At 31.8% G+C, this 26,134-nt stretch overlaps 1 protein-coding gene across 2 annotated transcripts in view; it reads right to left on the bottom strand.

Moving 5' to 3' along the window:
* Positions 1–6,198: 6,198 nt before the first annotated feature.
* The window catches only part of SLC35F5 (solute carrier family 35 member F5), a 36,183-nt gene continuing 16,247 nt past the window's right edge, over positions 6,199–26,134 (bottom strand). The window contains exons 8-16 of one of the 2 annotated variants that reach the window (XM_081262406.1): positions 23,218–23,299; positions 22,210–22,297; positions 18,751–18,815; positions 16,831–16,935; positions 15,504–15,663; positions 13,582–13,672; positions 10,489–10,643; positions 9,561–9,657; positions 6,199–7,054 (exon numbers count right to left, since the gene is read on the bottom strand). In XM_081262406.1, the coding sequence (XP_081118532.1) occupies positions 9,582–9,657; positions 10,489–10,643; positions 13,582–13,672; positions 15,504–15,663; positions 16,831–16,935; positions 18,751–18,815; positions 22,210–22,297; positions 23,218–23,299 (822 nt within the window). In that variant the 3' untranslated portion in view covers positions 6,199–7,054; positions 9,561–9,581. The remainder of the gene's footprint in view (positions 7,055–9,560; positions 9,658–10,488; positions 10,644–13,581; positions 13,673–15,503; positions 15,664–16,830; positions 16,936–18,750; positions 18,816–22,209; positions 22,298–23,217; positions 23,300–26,134) is intronic. The other variant, XM_081262407.1, reaches the window with a different exon arrangement.

The raw sequence follows: 26,134 nt of genomic DNA on the forward strand, positions 1-26,134 counted from the left end.
AAAAAAATAAGCAATACTTCAAATTGCATCCTAAACCAGGACAGTTTTGGCCCTAAATCAGAAGCTAACTAGTAAAATTAAGTAGCAATTACAATTTTTAAAAAATTATTTAAATTTTAAATCCCCAGAATCTGAAAATATTCATCTTATTAAGTAGATGAGGAATAAAATTGTTTTATCACAAAATTGAGGCTAAAAACCTGCATTAAATTACTCACACCAAGGCAATACATATCTCAAACACTGTTTTATCATAAACATTTCATCTTTCTAAAGTACTCTTTCATTACCTCTGGCCTTTTGGGTCTGGTAATTGAGCTGACTTGAATTCTGTACTAACCATCACTGTTCCTGGGAGTATTCACATATAGCCATTGATTACTCAATATAGACCTATCAGGTAAAATTTATGTGGCAACTTGACCAGAATGATGCACTCTTGTCTTATATGAGTCACAGTATGCTAATATTTGACAAATTCAGCTTTAATTTATTCATCAAAGAGGATTAAAGATGTACTAAAAAATCCAAGATGTTTCCTACATGAAAGTATTCAAAAGATTTATGACTACAAATAAATGCACACTAGGTCCCACACAAGTACTGTTATCTAACTTCTATTACTAATTTTAAGACTCATCTCAGATTAAAACTTTTGCCCTACATTGAATTTTGGAATTTCTAAATTTTTGGCATTATTAGATATTTCACATTATACTAATAAAGAGAAAAAGCATTTTTAATGTCTGTCTACATTCATTGTAGACTCTGTTTTCTTAGATTTAAAAAAAACATATTTCAAATGTAATTGCAGGGTCCAATGTGTGGGGAAAGCCTTCCATTCAAATCACTGGTACTCTTTCTGCAAACACCCAGCTATCTGTACTTCAAGGAGACCATTCTGGATGCATATAAATACTGAAGTTCCATGTCTTCAGACCTCAATCTTACATATGCTTTCCACTGTGTACGCTCTTTACCATATTTACAGTAGAGCAGATCTGGGGAAAGGCAAAAGGAGCCTGATGGTGATTATTTTCATTTTGTAAAGAAATAGAATTAAAAGATGAGAAAATCTAGTAGTATTTAAGCCTGGTAGTCTTAGTACCCATGATTTTTAAGATTATAAATTAAAAATAGTGAATACCTTAATGGTGATTTTTAAATAAAACACTGGAAAATGATGCTATATTAAATCATTAGCTTGGATTTGCTTCACATTCAGTATTTCCAGTTTTGCATTCTGATATTTTCTTAGGCTAGCGATCTGCAGTATAACTATCTTGATCCTGGGCAGCAGCAGCAAAACCACAGTTCCCAGTTAGCGATGCAGGGTAAACTGATGATCTGACCCTTAATTTTATGCTAAAATCAAGCAGTGAAGAAAACCACATATTGTGAACATACATTAAGTCACTAGGATACCACACACCAAAGAGTCTAATAAAGCCAATAACTCTAAGTTTGCCTATGTATCTGATACACTCAGCTTCCATAAAACTGTACTCAAATATTTCTTAAATATACTGCCTTATAAATCAGACTAAAAACTTTTTATCGTCTAGATGTTCTAATAAAAGAAAAAAAAACAATGGTCTCTATTATTACCACTCTGTATAAAGCACTAAACACACATAGGTTTGGAATCACAGAATGTTACAGCTGAGAGAAACCTTGTAAGATATTGACTTTAGCTCCTCACTTTACAGTAGAGGATAGTAAGGGAAGACTGACCAAAGTAGTCAGCATTTTTCAAGTACCCAGCTACGCTGGGTTGAGCATTTTTTCACTTTTCACGATTCTAGGCAGGTAACATTAACATGAATCTCACAGCTAAGAAATGTTCTACTGCTTTAAATAATTTCCCCCAAATAAGTTTGCTAATAGGGAAGAGAAGGAATCCAACTAATACTCTCCTGCAGAGTAACAACTCACAAGAATGTGACCTTGGGAATGAGGCATCACCTGGACACTTGTCAGCAATGCAAATTCCCAGGCACAACCTCAGTAAAACTAAACCATCAACTCTAGGGTGACCCTAGGAATCTGTTTAACAAGATTGCCAAGTGATGTGCTGATACAAGCTTAAATTGGGGAGTTTGCTGTCTCCCTAAAGTTTTATTTGGAACATGCTTATTAAAATAAAGACAGTCCCCAACTTAATGTGACTGGACTTAACAACTTTAAGATTTTATGACAGTGGGAAAGCAATACACATTCAGTATTTCCAATTTTGCATTCTGATATTTTCTCAGGCTAGCTATCTGCAGTATAACTATCTTGATCCTGGGCAGCAGCAGCAAAACCACAGTTCCCAGTCAGCGATGCAGGGTAAACTGATGATCTGCAATGTAACATGCTGCTAAGCTATGAAGTTTAACAGGTTAGACGTATTAAATACATTTTCAACTTAGTATCAAATTATGACAGGCTTATTGGAAATAACACCATCATAAGTCAAGGAGTGCCTGTATATCATAACACTACTACAAAGGTCAAAAGAATTTAATGGGTTATGCTTTATTCCCAAATAATTAAGACAATCATAACATTCACTACAGTTTTGCTTTGGATCCTACATGGTATAACTAATTGACATTGGATTTTTTTCATAAGAAAAATTAATATAAGAGCTATTCCAAGTAAGCAAATACTGGTAGTAAAAATCTAAAGCATTATTTTCACCTGGGGTAAAAAATAAGACTCTTGGAACAGAAATTTTCTGCCTGCCTTGCAAGGATCCACTGAAATTAATAGATACTTTCACATGACTGACTTTATTATTACTTACCATAATTAAAACTAGGCACAGGAAAACCAAGTAGAAAAATACTGAATGCTTAGCACACAAGGATCTAATGAAAGTTAATAAAAGTAGCTCTTAAGAAAGAAACCACATACTAAATTAAAAACTAAAAATTTCATGAAATGACTTGTTTAAAAGTTCCAGTTTGGAAGTTTTACTTTTCTAAAAAATGCATGAAGAAAATGTTGTCTTCAAAGTGCTTCCCTGCCCCAAACCCCTAACTCAAATATAAAAATCCCATTTTTGTCATTATAAATTAAAAATGGTCTCACTGGAGATGTTGCCATGCACATTAATATTTCAGCAAATATGCCTAACCAGAGTATTAATAACTTTTCATATGTAACTTTTCCCTAAAGATAGGTCACTAATTTCATTATTTGGCATCTAAGGGTTAATAATACATATTGAGTATAGGAAAGTATTATTTTCAAAATGTAGTGACATTAAAATGGTAGTTTTAAGATATATAAACCACAAAGTTTTAGGTACCCAAAAATGAATGAAAATGCAGTAATCAAATATGAGTTAAAAGTAAAATAAATGCTCAAATCATTAGACAATCTTTACTCCTGATAGCAAAACAGAAAAAGCTCCATATTAAAATGCACACTTTCAAAAGTCATTTGTTTCTAATTTATAATGAACCTTTCTGTTCTATTTATTAAAGGCTCTGGAGATCTAAAGGAAAATTTGCTGTGCACAAAACACAAATAGCACACCCATGGAACATGGTATTATTAATTATTACCCAAGCAAATAAGGCTGATATTATAAAAAATGACAGATATTGTCTAAAAATTCCCAGTCTATGTAAAAAAAAAGTACCACAGTTTATCTAAATGGAATTCTAAGAACATAAAAGACATTAAAATAGAAGTCTAATTTCAAATTCTGTAAACTGAATCTCTCATAAATGGTATATCACCATTTAAAAAAAACAGCAGACAATATGTTAGTGATATAAGTCTGCAAATGTCAGATAATAGTCATCTCATACTTTTGCAAATTATTCCTGAAATATCCTTATAATATTCCAAAAGGAGAATAGGGAGAAATGAAGCAGGATTATAACAACTAGTATTGCTTAAAATGAAATAACATTTGCTAATAGATTGTGGGAAAATAGTATTTTCTAATTGATTGCACCTTTATCCTTCTTTAAAGACATTTTATTTCTTCAACCAGCACACTAAGGATTAGTGCCTTACAAGAAAACCTGGTTTCCCAAAGGGTCATACCTTGCAACACCAAACTGGCTTTGCATGATTGATTTTAAAGCAGGCATTAACATTCTTCTTGAAACGAGCTGTATACCTTTGAGAACATTCACATTTAACCTTCTGAGCTCACTTTTACAGAGCTTCACCTACAGAAACAATGCAATCAGCTGCCAGGGGGAAAAATCAGTTTAATGTAAGGAATTAATTTAGTCAGGCTGACAGAAGCCAACATCTCAATTTAAAAAATCAAAGTTTATTTAAAGGAATAAATATAGGTGCATTACACACACCTAATGTCCTTTCTAAGCTTTAAAAACATTCATCTAAATACGTTTAAAGTTGCCTCATTCTTCAGTTTTGTTCTACTGATGCTGATGTTCATCTAATAGAAAGATGCTGATGTTCATCTAATAGAAAGTCTTTGAAGAAAAAATTTACTTCCTTCAATCAAGGTCATAATTTGAAACATTATGTAATAATGAAACTTAAATTATGTATGGGAAGAAAAATAGAAGACTGAAAGCAAGGTATCAGAATTCTCTTTAGATTTCTGAAAAATATGATCATGGGTCAATACTGTTCTGAAAGAGGAAGGTCATTAGCAGTTTCTTGAAAGGGACTTCTCCCAACCATGTTTTTGAGCATGTAAAGAAGGCACTGTGATTACTGTCTAGTTTCTAATAATCCACAGAAAGGATTTTTTTCCTTTTTTTTTTTTTTTAAGAGAGGATCTAGTTATGCTCCCCAGAATGGCCCCAAACTCCTCGGCCCCAATGATCCTCCTGCTTCAGTCTGTGCAATAGCTAAACTACCAGGCATGCACCATAGCACCAGACTTCCAGCATTTGACTTCTTGAAAAGAGAAATGGTAAATACAAAGGTGCAAAAAAGAAAGTCCTCAACTGCTTACTTCCCATGGCTACAGTATTCAAAATCAACAATCATCCAGATAGATAAAACTTGAGAGAAAAGGTAATACGTGGGTGAGTAACAACGCAGAAGTAATTCATATGTCAGCTAACCAATATAATTGTGCTTCCTTCTAAAGAAGGTCTTCCATAAAAAACAAGCAGCCTAGTGGAAGAAACCCTGCTGAAAATTTGTCCACTCAGCATGTTAACTAAGGCTCACTAACCAGTTCCATTCCAAGTAATAACACATTATATGGATAAAATGAATAGCAAAAAATACTAAATTCAACCTCTTTTCCTACCAGTTAGAGAATATTTTAAATTTTCAGTATGTTCTCCACTGTCTCTACTATTTTACTTTATAAATTGCTCAATCTTTGTGAACAAACACCAAAAACAGAAAACTAGATACTACCTAAATAATATATAAATTATATTATTATCTAAATAATAAATTTCAACCAAAATTAGTTTTTGCTAATTGAATTATTTCAGCAAGTTATTTTTAAAAGAAAATTCCTTAGAAGTCCACGTTTCTTTTATGGACATTCGTAAATATGCTAGCTATCAAGCTAAATAGGTCAAAAGTATAATAAAATCGACATTATTTTTACCTAAAGAATTATTTGTAGGCACCAAGTGAGAAGACAGCTGCTTTTAAATTTAATACAAGAGCAATCTTTTACATTAATATAAAAGTTCTCAGGACTAAACAGAATCTAAAACTTCACTTTAGATTCATTATAACACCAAAGCAATTTAAGAATGTGAATAGGATAAACTGAAGCTGAATCCTGCAAAAGGAATTTTAAAAAATCAGATTCATTAAGAAATTCAGAAGACAACTAATTTAAACTATTCTCACAAAACTTGAAAAGGGAATGAATCATAATTTAAAAATCTACGAATCCTGGGACATATCTTTACTGATAGCAAATAAGAGTCCAGGAGCAGACATACAAGAAGCACATGTAACACCTAAGTTTAAGATTTGCTATTAGGAATATCTTAATTTTATCTTGGAACAGAAAAAATTCAAATGTAATTTTTTAAAGTGCAATCCCATCTTGCCTTCCTTTATTGATACTTTAACCATTAAAAATTTAGGAGGCTGGGGATGTGGCTCAGTGGTTAAACACCTCAAGGGTTCACTCCCTTGTACCCCCCCCCAAAAAAAATTAGGAAAACAATTATTTAGTTCTATAGTAGTTTGACCCATTTATAATGTGAAAAAATATGAAATCACTTGATACATCTGTAATACACAAATATATATAAACATTTTATTTTAATAATACTTTTTATCACTTCAATTTAAATCATTCCATTATGAAAATTTCTTAATTGAAGAGAATATTTCTTTAAAACTCTAAATTAAACAGAGCTTTATCGATGAAATTTACAGCAATACAGCCTTTAGAAATACATAATTCTTCATTTTACAATACTTCTCCTTTAAAATTTTTTCATGGTTTATCACATTTTTAAAATACAAGGCACCTAATGCTATGAAAGAATAATACAGTATATGTAGTGTAAGTGTACCAGATCTTTTCTCAAACATTTATTCTCTTTAAAGTTCCACCAAATTTGCATGAACATGGTTGTTACATAAATTAAACATTTTTTTTCTGTGTAGTTAATTTGCAATATTCTACAAAACTGAAAATTACAATCTGTACCTATTACAGGCAGCTTAATTTAGCATTTTATCTGTCAAAAGCATTGCTCTACATACATACGTGATTTCTTGGAAACGTTTTCATAATATAGTCTAGCACGGAACAAATATGTGAAAACCAAGTCTTGAGAACATTAGGATTTTATTTCTTGATTAGTTCAAATGATTTCATCAACTGAATTCCTTGAGATATGTAAGGCAGGTGGGTCCTTTAGATGGACTATGGACTGGAACTTCCTATAATTGTAGTGATATGTACACAGCTACATAGTAAAGTACTTCATTATGAAAATGAAGAAAACAGACATAAGGAAAATATATTTTAGAGTTTCAAAGAACTGAAACTGTTATTTTTCAGACTAGGCACTGAAACATTTTTCTACAAAAACTTGCCAGAGATTGTCTCTTCGCTGCATAATTTTCCATCATCAAGCTAAAAATAAAGCAAAACAAAAAAAAAGCAGAGGTGATTAGATTACTAATTTTCACAGTTTTCATGTTCTATAGTTTATATTTTTAAAGCATAATAATTATCTTAACATTGAAATACATTTCATATGGATATATACTGAATACTTAAACCCAATTAAGAACTAAGGAAAAAAAAAAAAGTTCTATAGCAATGTCAAAGACTGAGAGCCAATATTACCTAAAGATTGTGTATTAGCAGTTTTATTGCTAGTATATTCCATTACCCCTATAGAGACAGACTCCTGCCAAACTGTTCAATTCGAATGCATTCTATCTTTAGTTTTTTACTCTCTCCCTTTTATCCAGCTCTCATTCCCAAAACTACTGAAATATTGCCTGGGTGGAGATGGGTTTGAATGTGAGCATGGGAGTAATATACAACATAGCAGAGAAGGCTAATGCATAAATTATGGCATTAAAAAGCTTTAAAGAAGCTGGACATGATGGTACATGCCTGTTATCCCAGCAACCTGAGAGGCTGAAGCAGGAGGAGTGCAAGTTCAAGGCCAGACTCAGCAATTTAGTGAGGCCCTAAGCAACTTAGTGAGACCCTATCTCAAAATGAAAAATAAAAATGGCTGGAGATGTAGCTCAGGGGTAAAGCACCCCTGGGTTGAATCCCCAGTACCAAAACCAAAACCAAAACCAAAACCAAAACCAAAACAAACTTTTAAAAACAATTGTGTTTCTGGTGGCAATTTTTAATTTGAAGATGGCAAATAAACGTAATATTTAGTCCCATTTTCCCTCCCCAAAACCTCATTAAATAGACAACAACAGATTTTTTTTTTTAAAGGAATAACCCACCTGGAAAAATAAAGAACTGAGAGACAACAAAATAGCAGCCACTCTTAGCTAGCAATGAAGAAATACAAACAGGTATTTCTGTAAGGAGTGGTGAAGAAGCAACTAAAAACAGGAATATTGGAACAATGTCAGAGAAAAAAAAAAAAAAAAAACAGTTAAGCACTCAGGTTCCCTGCCCCTAATGTTTAGAGCTGGTCTAAAACCTCTTCTCTATCCCAAGAGAAGACTCACGGTTTATTCTCTAAAGGGTAGTAAGAAAGGGACTCTGGAAATCCTACATGGCTCAGTTATAATTAACATTTATTTAGTAAAAAAATATATATATATATATATATATATATATATATATATATATATATATATATATATATATAAACATTGAATATAGATCTATCTGAAATTATTTAACAACTATACAGAGATGATGGGAAGGTAGGAAAGATATGTGATTGGGATGTAGGCATGTGGAGCAGAGATTGGCATCCACTTTAGTGAAAAAGTCAAATGAAGATGCCTAAAACTGAAAAATCAAACAGAAGTATAAAAATGATAAGTAGAGATGCAGAGAGGCAAATACCAAAAGAATCAGCTAAGTTTAAAGTGATTTCCTCAGAGTGGGAAAAGAATGAAAGCAGGAGGGCAAGACAGGGCTTTTGTTTTATAGTCTTGTAAAATTTTTACTCAAATTATATACATGTATAACCATCACAGCAATAAAAACTAGGTTAAAAAACAACCCACCAAAAAGAAACACAAAACCAAGATTAGATTTAGATTACATGCAAATTTACCCTGAAGATAATGAAATTTAAGCTTTAGGGCCAAAGAGAATGCTAGAAATTGACAGAAGTTGTACCATGTTCTAGGAAAACTGGGAGGGAAAACCCAGTTGCAATCAGGAAACATTTCAATAAAAATTGCCTAATGATATCTCAGAAGAACCTGAATCTCCAGAATTCTAGTAATTTACCATCTTCTCTTATTCTAAACACTTTTTTAATCTGCCAAAAAAATGTTTAATTTGCAAATCACTAAATATAATCTACTCTTTCTTCTCTCTAAAAAATATAAGATAATATTTCTTAAAAATTTTTAAATCTTTTAAAATTTTGAAAATGATGTCTCTAAAACATTGCAAAGTGAAAAGGCACGCACAGAGCATCAGGATTCATAATGTGCCAGTTAAAAAACACACACACACACATACATACAGAAAAGACTGAATATTTACTCAAGTATTATATATTTTCTTACTTTTATAATCAGATAAAATAGGTTTTCTAAAGCATATCATTAAATACAATAACCTGTAACATAAATATAAATAAGAATTAAAATTTAGTAATCACTAATCTGAGTTGGGCACTACTGTACAAACTTAGAATTTACCAAGTATTTAGGGAAAATGTTATGAAGGTAATTCTATTGTAACACCACTTCCAAATAAAATAACTGAGGCACAAAGAGACCAAGAACTTTGCACAGGGTCACACAGTCAGGAACATGGTAAAGCTGGTATTATAACCCAGGCATTCAACTCCAGAGGATATACTGCCTTTATATGTTGTATTGCCTCTCAAACACTAATTACAGAAAATCAATTCTGTGTATACTACAAGAATAAGAACCTATTCAACACCAATATTCACTCACATACAAACCTGGACTACAGACAACAACAGCTAACTAGCTCCATCCTCCTGAGAGACACCGTGCATAGGAATGAGACTCTCGCACTGTTCACTGTCTTCTGGAACTCTTAATAAAAGAAAGCAACAGTTAAGGAAAGCTTCAGAGATGAACAGAAACCTTAAAAATTATCTATTCCACCAACTAAGACTGTGAAGTCAGAATGCAAGTCAGTGGCAGAAGCAAGACTAAGGTAAGATTCTTCAACAATTTACCCCATGTTTTTATAACAAAATGTAAAGTGTCCTCTCTTTAAAAAGAAAGAAAATTTGAGGGCTGAGGTTATGGCTCAGTGGTAGAGCACTCGCCTGGTGTGTGCGAGGCCCTGGGTTCGATTCTCAGCACCACATAAAAATAAATAAATAAAGGCATTGTGTACAACTAACAGAAATAAATATTTTTAAAAAAGAAAGAAAAAATTTGAAGCAACACTAACATATTCTATTATGAATTATGTTCAAATCAACAAAAGTTTTCTATATTTAAATTCATCACAGAAGAACAATGAGCATTTTGGTTTTACCTGTGATTCAGAACTTTTTTTTCCAAAAATAGCAATGAAGAAACTATCTTATCACCTAAAGGATCTGAATAAATATTTTATTTTTTAAAGCATTTTTTTAAAAAATTTTCTTAGTTATACGTGGACACAATATCTTTGTTTATTTATTTTTATGTGGTGCTGAGGATCAAACCCAGTGCCTCAAATGAACAAGGCAAGTACTCTGCCACTAAGCCACAACCTCAGCCCAATATTTTATTTTTTTTTTGACATAACACACGAATAACATAATCTTTCAAATATTCCTTGCAAAATCTCTAAAGGGCAGGTCAGCATGATATGATTCTTAATTTACTTAGCAAACATTATTTTTAAAGTTATATAGGAACTAAACCTACCTCTGAATTCGATGTTTTCTGCATATAAAGGCAAAAATTCTTCTGATTCCTACCATTACAGGATCCCAGTTATTATAATGACATAGAAGAGTTGCAATAAAAAATGAAAAAAACACAGGGATAGCGCCTGCAAAAAATAACCAAGAAAACTGCACCTAAAAATAAGAAGATAGAGGAGAAAAAAGTTAAAAAAAAAAAACAAAACCTCAATTTTCTTTTCTATTTTTTTTCATTTATTATTTATTTATATGTGGTGCTGAGAAACAAACCCAGTGCCTCACACATGCTAGTCAAGTGCTCTCCACTGAGCCACAACTCCAGCCCCAAAACTCAATTTTCATTAAAGCAATTTCTCCCTTTAACATGATTTCCATATGTAAATACTAGCAGGAAAAAGTTAAAATACTTCAAAGATAACACTAAGCCTTGAAAATACACTAAGTATATCATTATTAAATATAAAAATTTAGGACTTTTTTTTTTAATTTGTACAAAGCCCCAGTTATTTAATGACAGAAAACCAAGATCATTTCACTTATGCTTTAAAGTACAGTTGAGTTTTCTTTGCCAAGGCCGTCTTTAAACAAAGTTCACATTTGTGTGTAACTCAATCCTAGAGTGTGACAAAGAAACTGCACGTTTAATATAGGGTTCCTTATTATGAGAACATTTTGCCTTATTTTTCCCTTGATTTGGGGGCAGCTCATCATTCCAGATTTTAGTAATACATCTGCCATTATCTGAATTTTTTAAAGTCCAGTAATAATAATGACACAGATATAGTATGCACATTTTTTTTTCTCTCACTAGGAGAGTTCATTCACAGGAACTTCTTCCTGCAAACTTACTCTTTAAATTCAAACAGTTTCTTTAACTCTCTTCTTCATTTGGGACAAATCTGATGGTCTAAGATGATCAAATCATTGCTCTTTTGGTAAAAGGTTAGTGGTCTCTTTTAAACTCTGACATGGTTTAGCTTTATGTCAGCACAGTAATTCTTTATGGCTGAAGTGATCAATTAAAACTTGTCCTTTTCTTGGGGCACCCTTTGGGACAATCATACCTTTCAGAGGCAAATTCTCCTTATTTGTTCTTGGAGCTTCCAGGACTTTTTATTAAATATAAAATATATTATTAAATATATTTTATTAAATATAAAAATTTATGATTCCATTTGCCTAAATTACCAAAACCAATACTTCTTGCTTGGAAAATGTGCCAAAGAAAAATCAAGAAGGCATACTTATGATTTACTAGGCACAGTATATCAAAAGTCGTACTATTTATAAGTAAAACTTATGTCTTGCATACTACATTGCTCATTTCTTTATTACTGATTATTATCCATTCTCAAGTAGATTCCTCCCCTCAGTTTCTGAAGTCATCATCATAAACTCACAATTTTTAAAAATGTTATATTTTTTGCCATTGTGTTACATGACAGCTCTTAAAACTACTAAAACCAAATAAAACCCTAAACACAAATTTTAAAAACCTTTTATTAACAATTTTCAATAAGTTCTTGCAAATGAAAAAAGTTCAAAAATAAAATAACGACCAAAGAAAGACAATATATAGGAATATTTTGACTAAGAATGTTAGCCAGAAAAGACAAGCACCAAGAGAAGCCTCAGAAGTGAAGAACTCTCTGATGTCACCAAGTGTGATCTTCTAATCCATCATTCATCAGTATTGTCAAGAAAACTAAAAATTATGAGATGCCACAAATTTACCAAAAGGAAAGAAAAAACTCATTATTCCTTTTCACTAATTTACCTTTACCATCTAGACTTACAAGGTATCAAAAATGATTTTCAAAGAAGCCTATATTGATTAACTACTGAGATTTAGAAACAGCACACTGGTCCTTTGTTTTAAAAATAATGATGAAAATAGTAACTCCTATCTTTAAAATAGGGAAGAAAAACTGTTTGCCCTTTTTGAGAGTTAAAAAATAAAATAAAAAAAGGTTACAATCAAAGGCAAGACTCCCTCTGGTAGAAAACATACACTATTCCATTTAATGGCAACATTAGTCAGACATAAAGGGGTTTTGTGAGAATTATTTGTGAAATACTCAACAATGCATAAAGCAAGAATAATCACTTGGAAATTTTTTAATACAAATACCCTATATGTATGATACCAACTCATAGGGGTCAAGTCAGCCAAACACCACCCAAGAAAGAGTAGTCATTAAGAGAAATTAAAATGTCTTCATTTTGTTACCAAATTCTAGCTAAATTATAACATTTTCTTGTAACATTTACCACAATATTTAATAATCAAGAAATATCAGCACAGAATTGTTTTTTAAATAGAAGGTATACTTCACGGAAAATATTCTGCCTTTATCCCCCAAACTGTACAAATACCTCAAGAAAAATAATAAAAACTCATAGACATATACTTTTATTTCTTAGTATTTGGGAGTAAAAAGCTTACAAACACTGGACTGCAGCTAAGTGGTTCCACTCCATCTTCCAGCATTAGGCAAAGGTACACCTCTTTCTTCCTCTTGTCACTGGGAACACTAGCAAAACCTCTCCTTTCTAGACTGCTGGTTAGAGACACCCTAAATTCTTCTTACTGAGAAGTTATCATTGCCAGTATTTATCACCAGAATTCCTACTCCAGACCAGGATTTCATAGAAAAGGAAAGGGACACTCGACTTGCTGAGATGAACATTCGCTGAGAAACCACATTACTCATGTGCTGCTCATTTTTATGGTAGTATTATCATAGTGTTGAGGAATGTCCGGAAACCAAAATACTACTATGTATGTGATGAAATGTATACTCTATTCCATATACCACTAACTTACACTTCTCTGGAACATAATCAATTAAAAAACTAGAAAATTACACATAAAGATATTACCCTTGACTTAGAAATTCAGAAAATAATTAAAAAGTTGAAAATAGAAATGTACTATTTCTTTAGTACATTTTATATTTTCATTTAGTAAAGCACCTGGGGAGAGAAGGTGTCAAGTATTATTTTATGTTTGCATCCTAATTTAGAGACATCCTTTAACTCTTATTAGGTTTGTTTCAATAACATACCTAAAACATCTCATAGTTTGCCTTACCTTTTGCATACACATGTCAGCTATTATGGATAGAGGTATTGTAAGACTTAGTGCAAGTGTGCCTATCAATGATGAGGTAAGAAAGCAGCCCCTAAAAAGAAAGAAAACATACATTTCTATATGAAAACTATAAAAGAAAAGCACAGAAGAAAGATTTTTCTATCCTATAATATAGGCTTGAGAGATCAGGACCAAAAATAAAAGATTAGGATGGACTGAAACACAAAAAATAATGAAGTTTTTAAGATGAATCCAAAGTTTACCTTCAAATATAAATAAATAATAAGTAGAAAATAAATATAAGCATAAAATTATACTTACATATATATACTTATAAATTAAAGATAAGTATAAAAAATTAAAAGCACTTTAAGCTATTTTCAAGATTTGCTTACAGATAATATTCAACCTTGTATGTACAAGGCTATCACTTTGACAAAGTATTATTACAAATATCAGTATAAGCTAGACAATTAATTCCTACTTATGAGAGGGAACACAAATACTAATGTTTCCACTAGTGTTCATACTACTCACGAGCTGCTCTGTGAAAAGAGGGTTCAGGGTCAGATGAGTAATTATCATTTCTTAAAATTAGCACATACTTTTTGATATTTACCATGCAAAGAATTATTTTTTTAAAATGACTTCATTAAAAAACTTATTTAACTTAATCTAGCTTTTTTTTATTTAGCTAATGTTTGAATCCTTTTGTCATCTATTAATATTTCAGATTTAAAAAACAGCATTTAAAATGCATGTAATGAAAGAACAATGAACTAGTAAATGAATTCTGCTATCAAAGAGTTTTAGACCAGAAAAAAGTACATAAATTACTAGACAACAAACTAAATGTTTAAGTACTACACAAAAAGGAGTGAGTATGGAATATTATCAACAAAACAGCCATTTCCTTAACTGGGCAGAGGTGGAAGGAGAGTATAGGCAGAGTGCTAAAGAAGACTTCACGGAAAAGGCTACTTTTGTTGTAGTCTTCTGCAAGGGAAAACTAGCCAGCAGTTTCACTTGTATGTAATGAAAGTAATTTTGGAGTTTAAATATAATTTATATTTCTTTTAAAATTCCTATTGGACAGAAACAGGACAAAGTACAAAACTGTATTTGAAAGGTCTCACAAACTCTATAATACTGTGTTCAAAGTTACTGTAAGCCAGTTATCACATATCAACATATTAACTAACGTCAAATATTCAAATATATTAAAATGTCAACATCTCAATTCAATTATGGTATGCCTATCGAACTTACTCATATAAAAGATCTTAAGAATGAATAAATAAAACAAAAAAGCTTAAGAACAAAACAGATACTTCAAAGTCTCTTAAGTAAAGCAACATCCTCTATATTCTCATAATTCATAAATTCATACTTGGTACACACATCTCCTAAGTTTGGATGCCCATTAAATAATGACTACTTTCATTTGCATAACATTCTAAATACTTTTACAAATTTAGTACATTCCTATTCATTAATTTACATATCTAAACATTCATTATTCTACAAGTATTTTTAAGCTCCTTTTATGTGTAAGACACTACTCTATGCAGTGGGCACCAAGAAGTTAAAAATTAAAGTCCATGATATAACGGAGCTAATACATTCAATTATTATAAGTGTGTATGGTAATATGGCATTATGTAAAAATGTGGATGTGTAACCGATATGATTCTGCAATCTGTATACGGGGTAAAAATGGGAGTTCATAACCCACTTGAATCTAAAGTATGAAATATGATATGTCAAAGCTTTGTAATGTTTTGATCAACCAATAAAAAAAAAATAAGTGTGTATGGGAGAAAGGTGCATAGGAGGGACTACAGGAAGACAGAAGAAATAAATACTTAAACTATCTAAAAGTCAATAAAAATAACTAACATAGGAGAATAAATAGTACATACCACAACCACAGGAACTCAGAAAGAACTGTTCCAATAAGGCCATTAATAATAATGCACATTAATACTACTTTATTTGGAAACTCAAAGTCCTCAAATCCAGTATAATGAAGTAAAAAGAAACCTGGCCACAGGAGTAGCAAATTAAACAGACCTACAAAACCTAAGTATGTATAAAAAAAAAAAAAAAGACAAAAGTTAAAATTGTGATTTGTATCAATTTTCCAAACTCTATACTCTAAAATTTAAAAAGATTAGAATTTGTACAAAGGATTCCAATAGGTTTCTGTAACTACAACTCTGTTAGCTGTTCTCCCTCCCTCCCTCCTTCCCTCCCTCCCTCCCTTCCTTCCTTCCTTTTTTTCATTTTTGGTACTGGGGATCAAACCCTGGGGCTTTACAATCCTTCTCATTTTTTATTTTGAGATGGTCTCACTAAATTGCTGAAGTAAGCCTTGAACTTGCAATCCCTTTGCCTCAGCCTCCCAAATCACTGTAATTACAGGTGTACACCACCATGCCCATCTTATTGAATTGTTTTTAAGTCAATTTTGTGAATGAGCAATACTAGATTAAACAACTGGTGACCACCACCTGTGAAGTTCAATGATTCACATTGTAAGAGAGCAACTACTATGGAATAAATCACTAAGTCAATTAAAAACAAAGGGTTGTTAACCTTAATAACATAGTATCCTAGAACTTAAAAGAATTAAGTGGTAGGGATGTGTGTGTGTGTGTGTGTATTCAACTTAAATTGATCATAAGGAATCAGATGGTTTGCTCTCTGATTTAAGTTGCACTTACTTTTTAAGCACCTGTGCTATACTAGGAATAATGGTGGAAAGTTCCGAAGAACAAAAAATTATTTGTTCCTGCCTTCCCACTAGTTGGTGAGATAACACATATATGGCAAATAGCTATTCAACATGGGAAGTAAGTATAGACTGACCACTTAGAAGAAAAAGTTATGCTATATAACAGTTAAAAGTTTGTGCTCCATAGTCTGACCACCCCACTCTGGCATTTGCTAGTAATGTAAATCCTATGCAAGATGAGGAGAACCCTTTCTGAAGCCTTTGTTTTCCAGTCTATAAATATGAAATAATAATATATTGCTGAGAAGATAAAGCAAAATGCTTGCTTGCCATATAGTAGGCACTTAATAAACTTAGCTATTATTATTATAGAAATTACATTTATATAAAACAATGTACATGTGAACATTAAGATTATAAAGAAAAAACTTCCCTTTTCCTTCCAAAACACAAAAGTAAAATCTTAAATAAACATTTAAAGTAAACAGTCTCATAGTTGACTATATTCTTACCAAAGAACATTGGAATATCCAGCTTATCTTCTCTGTCTACTTTTCTCTTAATCATAACAATATAAACAGCATAAAGCATGGCTCCAATAAGAGACCAAATGGAACCTATAAAAAAACCAATATAATTATTTAAAATACCCATTCATTCCATTAACTAATTCCATATACACTTATTTAAAATTGAATAATGTGGGAATACAAAAATTAAAATATATGGTATAACTCATCCCATCCATGTCCTCCAGTAGAACATGAAGGTATCATGTAAGCAAATAATGCAAAAGCATTCACTTCAATGAACTAACCACTTATGTGTTAACAATAAATTTCATATTAGTAACATTTCATTTTAATTTTGGAATGCATACTTTGTTTCCCTACATAAACAATTTGGACACTTTACTGACCAACTTACCAAATGCTTCTACCCTAAGCTATAGCTTAATATATTTTTTCTCAACCCATGTATCATTTCTAATATATATTCCACTACCATGCCCATTTTCAAGGTTCTGTTAAAGGCCCACCTATTCCACAAGGCATCCTCCCACTACTCTGCTGAATTTCCAACCTGTTTGTCTTCTGTTTTAGAGAATTTAACAATTAAATTTTTAACAATTAATTTAATAATTAAATATTTTGTTATCTAGTAATTTTATTTTCATAATCTTATATTCTATTTCAAATCAAGAACAGCTCAAACACTATAAATACACAATTTATAAATGTTCCAAAATACCTAATTTAATGTGGAGCACACAGTATGTGCATAATAAATAGTGGGTCTTTTCTTTAACTCTTGAAAAATTAAGCTTTTAAAAACAACTAAATGATGTGCTTCTGTCAACTGACCACTCAGTACTTTAATCAATTATTCAAAAGGCCAATGTATTATTAAATCTATTTCAAAATTAGTTTCAAACCTTTTTATAAGCAATGGGAAAAAGACCTGTCAACAAAATCTTGGGACACACAAACACATGTATTGCCTCAGGTACTAAAGAAGCTTCAGAGAGAGAGAAGTGAAGCAGTACAAGGCACACACAGTTCACAGAGTAATAACCAGGAACAGTTTGGAAAACATTGCTCTATTCAATAAATTTCAAATATTGAAGGAAACCATTAAGCTGGGTTCTGATATACCTTTGTTTCTGTTAAATCTAGGCAAAGGATCAAAAACAAAGTGTTCACCAGGGAGTAACTTTTAGGCAAGGACCAACAGTGAATAAATTAGTGGGTGAAAGTATGATAGCATGGACTCACAGTATCTCTCACAAGATGCTTATTCCCTAAAAAGGGAACAATTAATAACTACACATTGGAGCACCCTATCAGACACCACCTTAAAATTAGTATACTAATAATGGGCAAAATCAACATCATGTGTCATCACACAAAATACACTGATCAGATCAGGTAACAATATTATGGTCATGATAGTCTTACCAAAAATCACACAAACTCAATTCAACCACAAGGAACTACCAAACAAACACATACTGAAGGACACAGTTCAAAACAACTGAACAGTACCCTTCAAAAGTGTCAAGGTCATGAAAGATAAAAAGGTTGTAGTACAGTTTCAGATTAAAGGAAACTAAGGAGCTATCACAAGTAAATGCAACAAATGATCCTGGATCAAAAGAACATTAATGAAAAAAATGAGTAAATTTAAAATGGATCTATAGAGTAGATAAAAGTATTATAATCAATGAACTTTTGTAACTGTGGTATATTTATATAAGTTGTTAATATCTGGAGAATTTGGGTGAAGGTTATATAAGAATTATGTGAACTATTTTTGCATTTTGCTATTTCCAAAGGAAAATATTAAAAAGGAGGATGCATGTGTGTGCATGCATGACAATAAACACAAAACTTACTTTTTTACTATAACAGAGAATCAAGTCAGGAACTTACCTATTGTATCTCTTCCAGCAGATTTTTCAGACCCTGACAGGTTTACCAGAACAACACCGCCAATGCTATGAGAATCAGAGATATAAGCAATGAACAAAATAATATACTCCTTAAGAGACTAACCATAAAGATACAAATGATTTACAAGTGATCATGACTAATCTCAACTTTGGATAAAAGTGTCAAAGAATTTAATGATTAAAAGCTAACAATACTATCAGAATAGGATAGTACAAAAATTGTACTATAAAATGCCTAATATTGCCCTATAAGGAAGATATTACTATTGCCATTCCCATTTCACATGAGAAAAAAAAAAGAGATGAAATAACTCGACCAATATCACACAGCTGAGAATGAAACACAGGCAACCCGGTGTGAGTATCTTTCAATTACAGAAAAATAAACTAAATTGTTATCCCTCTGCTCATCTTTGTTTTTGAAGGTATAAATAAATTAAACCCAAATAAATACAGTAATGGCACTATTATTATTTACTAGTAAAACCTAAATTAACAGTAAGCTATCCTTTCATATGTAAATAGTTCCATTAATCCCATGATTTTTAAAAATTTTTGTTTTAATTAGTTATACATGACAGTAGAATGCATTTATGTACTTTGATATTCATACATAGATGGGATATAATTTCTCATTTTTCTGAGTGTAGATGTGGCAGATATTTGTTCTTTTTAGTTATACGTGACAGTAGAATATATTTTGACATATTTATACAAATATTAATCAGGATCCCAGTCGCATGGTTATATATGATGTGGAGATTTACTGTGGTATATTCATATATGTGATTTTAATAGATAAAAATAAGACTATATTATTTTTAATTTATATATGACAGTGGAATGCATTACAATTTTTATTACACACATACAGCACAATTTTTCATATCTCTGGTTGTATATATAGTATATTCACACCAATTTGTGTCTTCATACCTGTACTCTGGATAATAATGATCATCACATTCCACCATCATTAATAACCTCATGCCCCCTCCCTTCCCCTCCAACCCTCTACCCTATCTAGTGTTAGTCTATTCCTTCCATGCTCCTGCTCCCTATCCCATATGAATCAGCCTCCTTATATCAAAGAAAACATGTGGCATTTGTTTTTTTTTTGGGATTGGCTAACTTCACTTAGCATTATCTAGAAGTTTTAATTCATTTAATCCTCATAATACTATGAGACAAATTCTATTACCATCATCCCCAATTTAATGATGAAGAAATAGGCAAAGAGGTTAAAAAAAAAAAAAAAAAAAAAAAAAAAAACTTGCCCAAGATCTCAAAATTAGTGATGAAGATGGAACTGATTGGATTATAAGTGGTGAAATGAGATTTCTTGGCTCATCAGAAGATTTCCTTCAAGTCTATTGCTCTGTCAAATTATTCTCATAACCTCAGAAAGTCAATCTCATTAAAGCCAGTTCAAAAACAAAGTGTTAAACAATGTTTAATACAGTGTTTGTAAGAACATATAATATACAAAATATTTCTAAGTATCAACTTATCTAGACAACATGTCAAGTAAACTCTCTTTAGGGACAGAAAATATATATTTTAGACTTGTGAGCCATATGCTTTCTGTTAGAACTCATCTTGGCTGCTGTGGCCCTAAATCAGTCACAGACGGTAAGCAAATAAATGAGAACGGCTGTGTTCCAATACAACTTCATTTATTAGCAAATAATGGCAGGGCTGGGGATGAAGCTCAGTAGTAAACTGCTTGCCTAGCATGTGCATGCAAATCCCTGGGTTAGGTCCTCGGCACCACAAAAGCAAAAACTATAACTGGCAGATAGTCTACCTTAGTTTGCCTGTCTCTATTCTAGACCTATATTTTTTTAAAATATTTTTTTTAGTTGTAGATAGACACAATTCCTTTACTTATTTATCTTTATGTGGTGCTGAGGATCGAACCCAGGGCCTCACACATGCTAGGCAAGCGCTGTACCACGGAGCCACAACCCCAACCCCATTTCTAGACTTATTTTATTGAAAAGGAGTAACAGACTGTAAAAATACTTTCAAGTTCAACATTTCATATCCATCCCTTCCATTATTGAACCTTTCTTTATTAAGTAGTGCTAAGAAAATTTAGAAATTAGCACATAGTTGAAATAAAATTTAATAAAACCTCATTTACTTCCCCAATACAAATACATTGTATTTGCCCAAAATAAAAACACGCTTGGTTAAAACACTTGCCAACTATGCAAAAGAATAAATTCCTGATGACTATAAAGTCTAAATGGCAAGCTAGTTGAGTCAACCAGATTACTCAATGAAACTATCACAGTCAACTTTCCTTTATATTTAAAAGAAAAACACGGGGTTAGGGTTGTAGCTCAAAGGCAAAGCACTTGCCTAGTACATGTGAGGAACTGGGTTAGATCCTCAGCACCACATACAAATAAATAAATAAAAGGTATTGTGTCTACCTACAACTAGAAAGATATTTAAAAAGAAAAAAAGAAAAACATATAGCAAGAACTACCAGTCTTATGTGATTGCCAACTATCAATCTCTAGGACAGTCACTTTCTTTACATTGCCAAACTTTAAAACAAGGTTGAAAAGCAGGTAATATTTTCATGATTTTCTCAAGTAGGAAACCCTCTCAAAGTTTAAGAGAACTGCACAAGGGCAAATAACAGAGCTCTGATTCAATCCCAGCTCTGACAGATTTGAAGTAATGGCACTACTTTTGCCATTAAATCATTCTGCTACCTTCTTTGCTTTCTAATTTTCTCTCACAAAAATAATAACTTTATCAAATCAACAAATCTTTTTTAAGTAAAGTCTATGGGCAAAGCTCAGTGTTAGGGCTTTGGTGACACAAAGAAGTATAAAACAAGACTTCAACCTTCAAAGGTTTACAATTCAGAAGGGAAGACAAAAGAAACATACAAAGAATTAAATAAAGATTTAAGTATAGTTACTGACAATACTCCTGCAGTGCAAGTAATAAAGAATTTCCAAATGAATTATATAGAAAGTAAGTAAGAAATCACTGGAGGTTGAAACAATTAAAACGGACAAAATGTTAGATTTCCAGAAGCAGGAGGAGAAATCTAAGCCAAAACAAAAAAGGGCACTTGCCTTAGGAAAATGAAACAGATACTTGGGAAGATATAATGACTACATTGGCACCTTAAGTTAAATGTGAATCTCAGCATAATACTTAGTAAGTCTACAATTATATGAATGGAAACCAATACTGTTTGGGGATGCTTCCCTCTGGTTACTCTATCCAGGAAGATTTGGAAAACTGCTCTAGCATGTGATATGGGGTAGCATAAAGTCCATTTAAACCTTCTTTATCCTCCTCTCTCTTTGCCTGTGTTGCTGTGTAAAATAAACTATCCTGTATCACAACCAAAAATATTTTCAACATCACATTTTTAAACAGAGTAAACTAACTTACACTATATTCTTACCTTAAAATGACAGCTAATAGTTTAGAGAGAGTAAATCTATCTCCACTGTTACTTGGAAACACTGCAGCAAGGATTAAGGTAAAAAGTCCTATGGGGAGAAAAGGACCAAAAAAAAAGTAAATGAACTTAAATACAGTCAACATTACTTAACAGCAGGTACATTGTTTAAATAAGTAAACCAGATTTTTTGTGTGTGTGATATTTAAATAACTAAGAATGAGATCTGCAGTTACCTAGGCTAAAAATGTTTCAAGACAATAAAATAGCCTCTAAACAAAACCATGTTTATTTCAACAACAGAAACCAAGAATAGTCCTATTTCTTTTTCCTTTTTCTTTCATCCCCTCTACCCCTGTACTAGGGATTAAATCCAGGGGTGCTTTACCACTGAGCTACATCCCTAGCCCTTTTGTTTTTTATTTTGAGACAGGGTCTTTCTAAGTAAACTTGTGATTCTCCTGCCTCAGCCTCCCAAGTAGCTAGAATTACAGACATGATCCATGTGCCTGGCTATTTTTATGCTAATAAAAGAGTTAAATTGAACATTCAAAGTCACATATTGTGAACCTCGTCATAATTGAGCCTGTGTACTGAAGTTATTTTTACAGCTTCAAAAATACTTCTTTTATCTCCTAGATTTGGAAGGTGGTTTAATTTTAAAAATAAAACACCTACCATAGTGCAAATTACAGTTCTGAAATAAGCAATTACATTTAGCCAAAGATTCCAGAAAAAGATCCTTGAAAGGAAATGTACAGGATAAAACACCTACAATACAAAGAGCCAGCCTATAAAACTTTTAATATACTTCTGCATAAAAAAAAAAACAGCAAAGTATTTGAAGAAATATAAATAGCCCAAAACTAAGGAAGGAAACTACAAATATTAAGAAGGAGTTATAATATACTAATGTACATTAGAACTAATGAAATAACAAATAGAAATATATACACACATATATCATATATATATTCAATATATATTCAATTTATAATACAAATTTCTTACCAGAAGTTGAAGATAAAATATTAACTATAGCAACTTGTGTGTCTGAAAGTGCTTCTTGGTATGACAAATTTGCCAAAAACCACTAAAAAAAAGAAAAAGTGAAATCTAATGAGAGACATGCTTATATCTTTCGTTACAATTTACAGTCCCCTTTTTTCCTCCTCCTCCTCAAAACTGTTACTATAAGAGGTTTTTAGAAGCCACTTTGTATAATGATGAAAAATCAGAGACCCCCAAAAAGAGACAAAAATGTATAATAAGTAGGGGAACTTGGATGTAGCTCAGTGGTAAAATGCTTGCCTGAAAGCCCTGAGCTCAATCCCCAGGTTCAAAAAAAAAAAAAAAGAAAGATACAAAAACCCAATCACCCCCTATCCAATTTCCCTTACAAATTAACAAAAGTTAGAAAAAAATTAGTATTTAGCTTTTAATATGAGGATAAAACTGAGTATCATCAACTTTAAAAACTTGTTTTATTCAAGTACAGTCAGCAATCTAAGTTTATCTAAATCAAATTTGAATTTGGGAAAATTCTCAAACATTAAAGTATATACAGATGAAAAACATAATGAAAACTCTAATAAATTTGATGATGCCCATGGCGATGGATGTAAACAGCTAGACAGCTAAACTGATACATAAGAGGCTATATTATATTTACTTTGGAAAATTAAAAATATACTATGAAAACTGTCATTGGCTAATTGTGACTGTTTCTCTGGTTCTCCATTTAGAGACAGAACCCAAAAAGCTCTTGTAACTTTGTACACAGTGAAGGAAGTTTTCTAACTATGAGGACTTTTCATTTTTCTTTCCTTTGCACATCTGTGTTTAGGATACCCTTACATTCCCAAACATCTGTCTGCTTTGAGTTAAGGAATGAGAAAAAATACCTCCTTTTGGTGAACCCTAGGGTGTGTATATGTCCAAAGTTCATCTACTTTCACTGATAATTCTTTTTTTTTTTTTTTTTTTTTTTGCGGAGGTGTGGGGGTGAGTGGACATTTTTTTTAAACTATTTTAAACAATGCTACTCTGAATATTCTAGGACACACATATTCAATGTGTGTGAGTGTGACAAAAGTACATTCTAAGATGTTGATTGCCCAATAAACTAACTAAAGCAAAGTAACTGCTAGTCTGTTTCCAGTAAGTTACTTACACAGACTGACTGGAAGAATTAGTCCACCAAAGAACTTGCCTCTATTTAGGGAGAGACATCTTTTGAATTATCTCAGGACTGGCAGTGAAATAAGTAGTAAAATTATTAGTATTTTCACTTCAAAGCACCAGAGATACATAATTTCAGGCACCAAAAGGTACAAATGATTGAGAGTGCAGTAGTCTGCATTTGATCTATACTGTGCTGAAGGCTAAAGCCAAAGTGAAACTGTGCAAAAGTGGTTCTAATTTGTAATCCTGGCTTCTTGGATAATTTCACTCGATTATCTAAATGAGAAAATGAGTACCAACTGGTAAGATGTGAAATATCAAACATACATGAAAATAGGAGCTACAATCTGCCTATAATTGAAATGCTAGAAAAGAGGCAGAGTCTGCCCTTAATTATCTTTTGGAGATTTTCTGCAAGAACATCTGCTTATAGGATGATCATTAGTTTTCCTGACCCACTTCTCTTATTACCTTAATACTTAAATATTGTACTCATTACCCAACCAATCTCACTGGCTCCTACAAATGCAAAGTAGGGAAATAACAAATCCCTATGGTGGCAGGCATTCAAAGATCTTAAGAATTCTTCACTAGCTACAAACTCCTTCCAGAAAGACGTTCCTATTCCCTCTCAAGCCCAAGGCACCCTCATTACAAAAAAAAGACACATCTCCACTATCCTCCAATAAAAATTTCCATACAATAATAATCATATTATTATTCCAGAACTGAAGAAAATATCTTACTAATAATTGTAGCAAATAATTTATATATTCATTATTTCATGAATAGTAATTAATTTTTGTTTTTTGTTTATCTAAGAAAATTTGCTTTAATAAGATAAGTACAAGCCTTTATTCCCTTTGAAATCTTACTTATTTCAATGTAAAAGATAAGCATATTACATGGAAAATAGTATTTTTTTTCCTTGTGATACTGTGGATAGAACAAAAAAGTTACAACAGTAATTCATTTTTAAATTATCTGAAAGGATAATAATTATCTTAATTGTCTTTTAAAAGCTACTTGACAAAAATTGTACTCAAAGTATACATGATGATTTGATAAATACAGTTTACTGATTACCAATTAATTAGCATCACTACCCATTGTTAGCATGGTGTGTATATGTGTGTAAATGATCTTGACACTTAAATTTGTTTTTATCAAATTTCAAGTAAACAATACAGTATTATTATCTATAATCACTAGGCTGTATATTAGAATTCCAGAACTTATTTATCTTATAATTAAAAGTTTTTACCCCTTGACCAATATCTCCTTATTTCCCTATTATCCAGTCCCTTACAACCACCATTCTACTTTCTGCTTTTCTGACTTCAAATTTTTTAGAGTCCACTTATAAGAGAGATCAAATGTATGTTTTTCTGTACCTGGCTTATTGCACTTAGCAATGTCCTCCAGGTTCATCCATGTTGCAAATGATGGTATGCCCTCCTTTTTTGTGAATGAAAAATATTACATTGTGTGTGTGTGTATATAAATAAATATATACACATATATTTGATATATAGAGCTACATATATTACACACACATACACATTTTCTTTATCCATCCTTCAATGGACACTTAGGTTTTCCCATTATCTTAGCTGATGTGAATATGGAGGTACTACAAGGAACATGGAGGTATAGATATCTTCAAGATACAGATTTCATTTCCTTTGGATATATAATAGGAGATAGTCTTGATAAAGTCAATATAACCTAAATAATATTTTAC

This window comes from Spermophilus citellus (genome assembly GCF_964194105.1).
Source record: "Spermophilus citellus genome assembly, chromosome: 11".
NCBI classification, from domain to species: domain Eukaryota; kingdom Metazoa; phylum Chordata; class Mammalia; order Rodentia; family Sciuridae; genus Spermophilus; species Spermophilus citellus.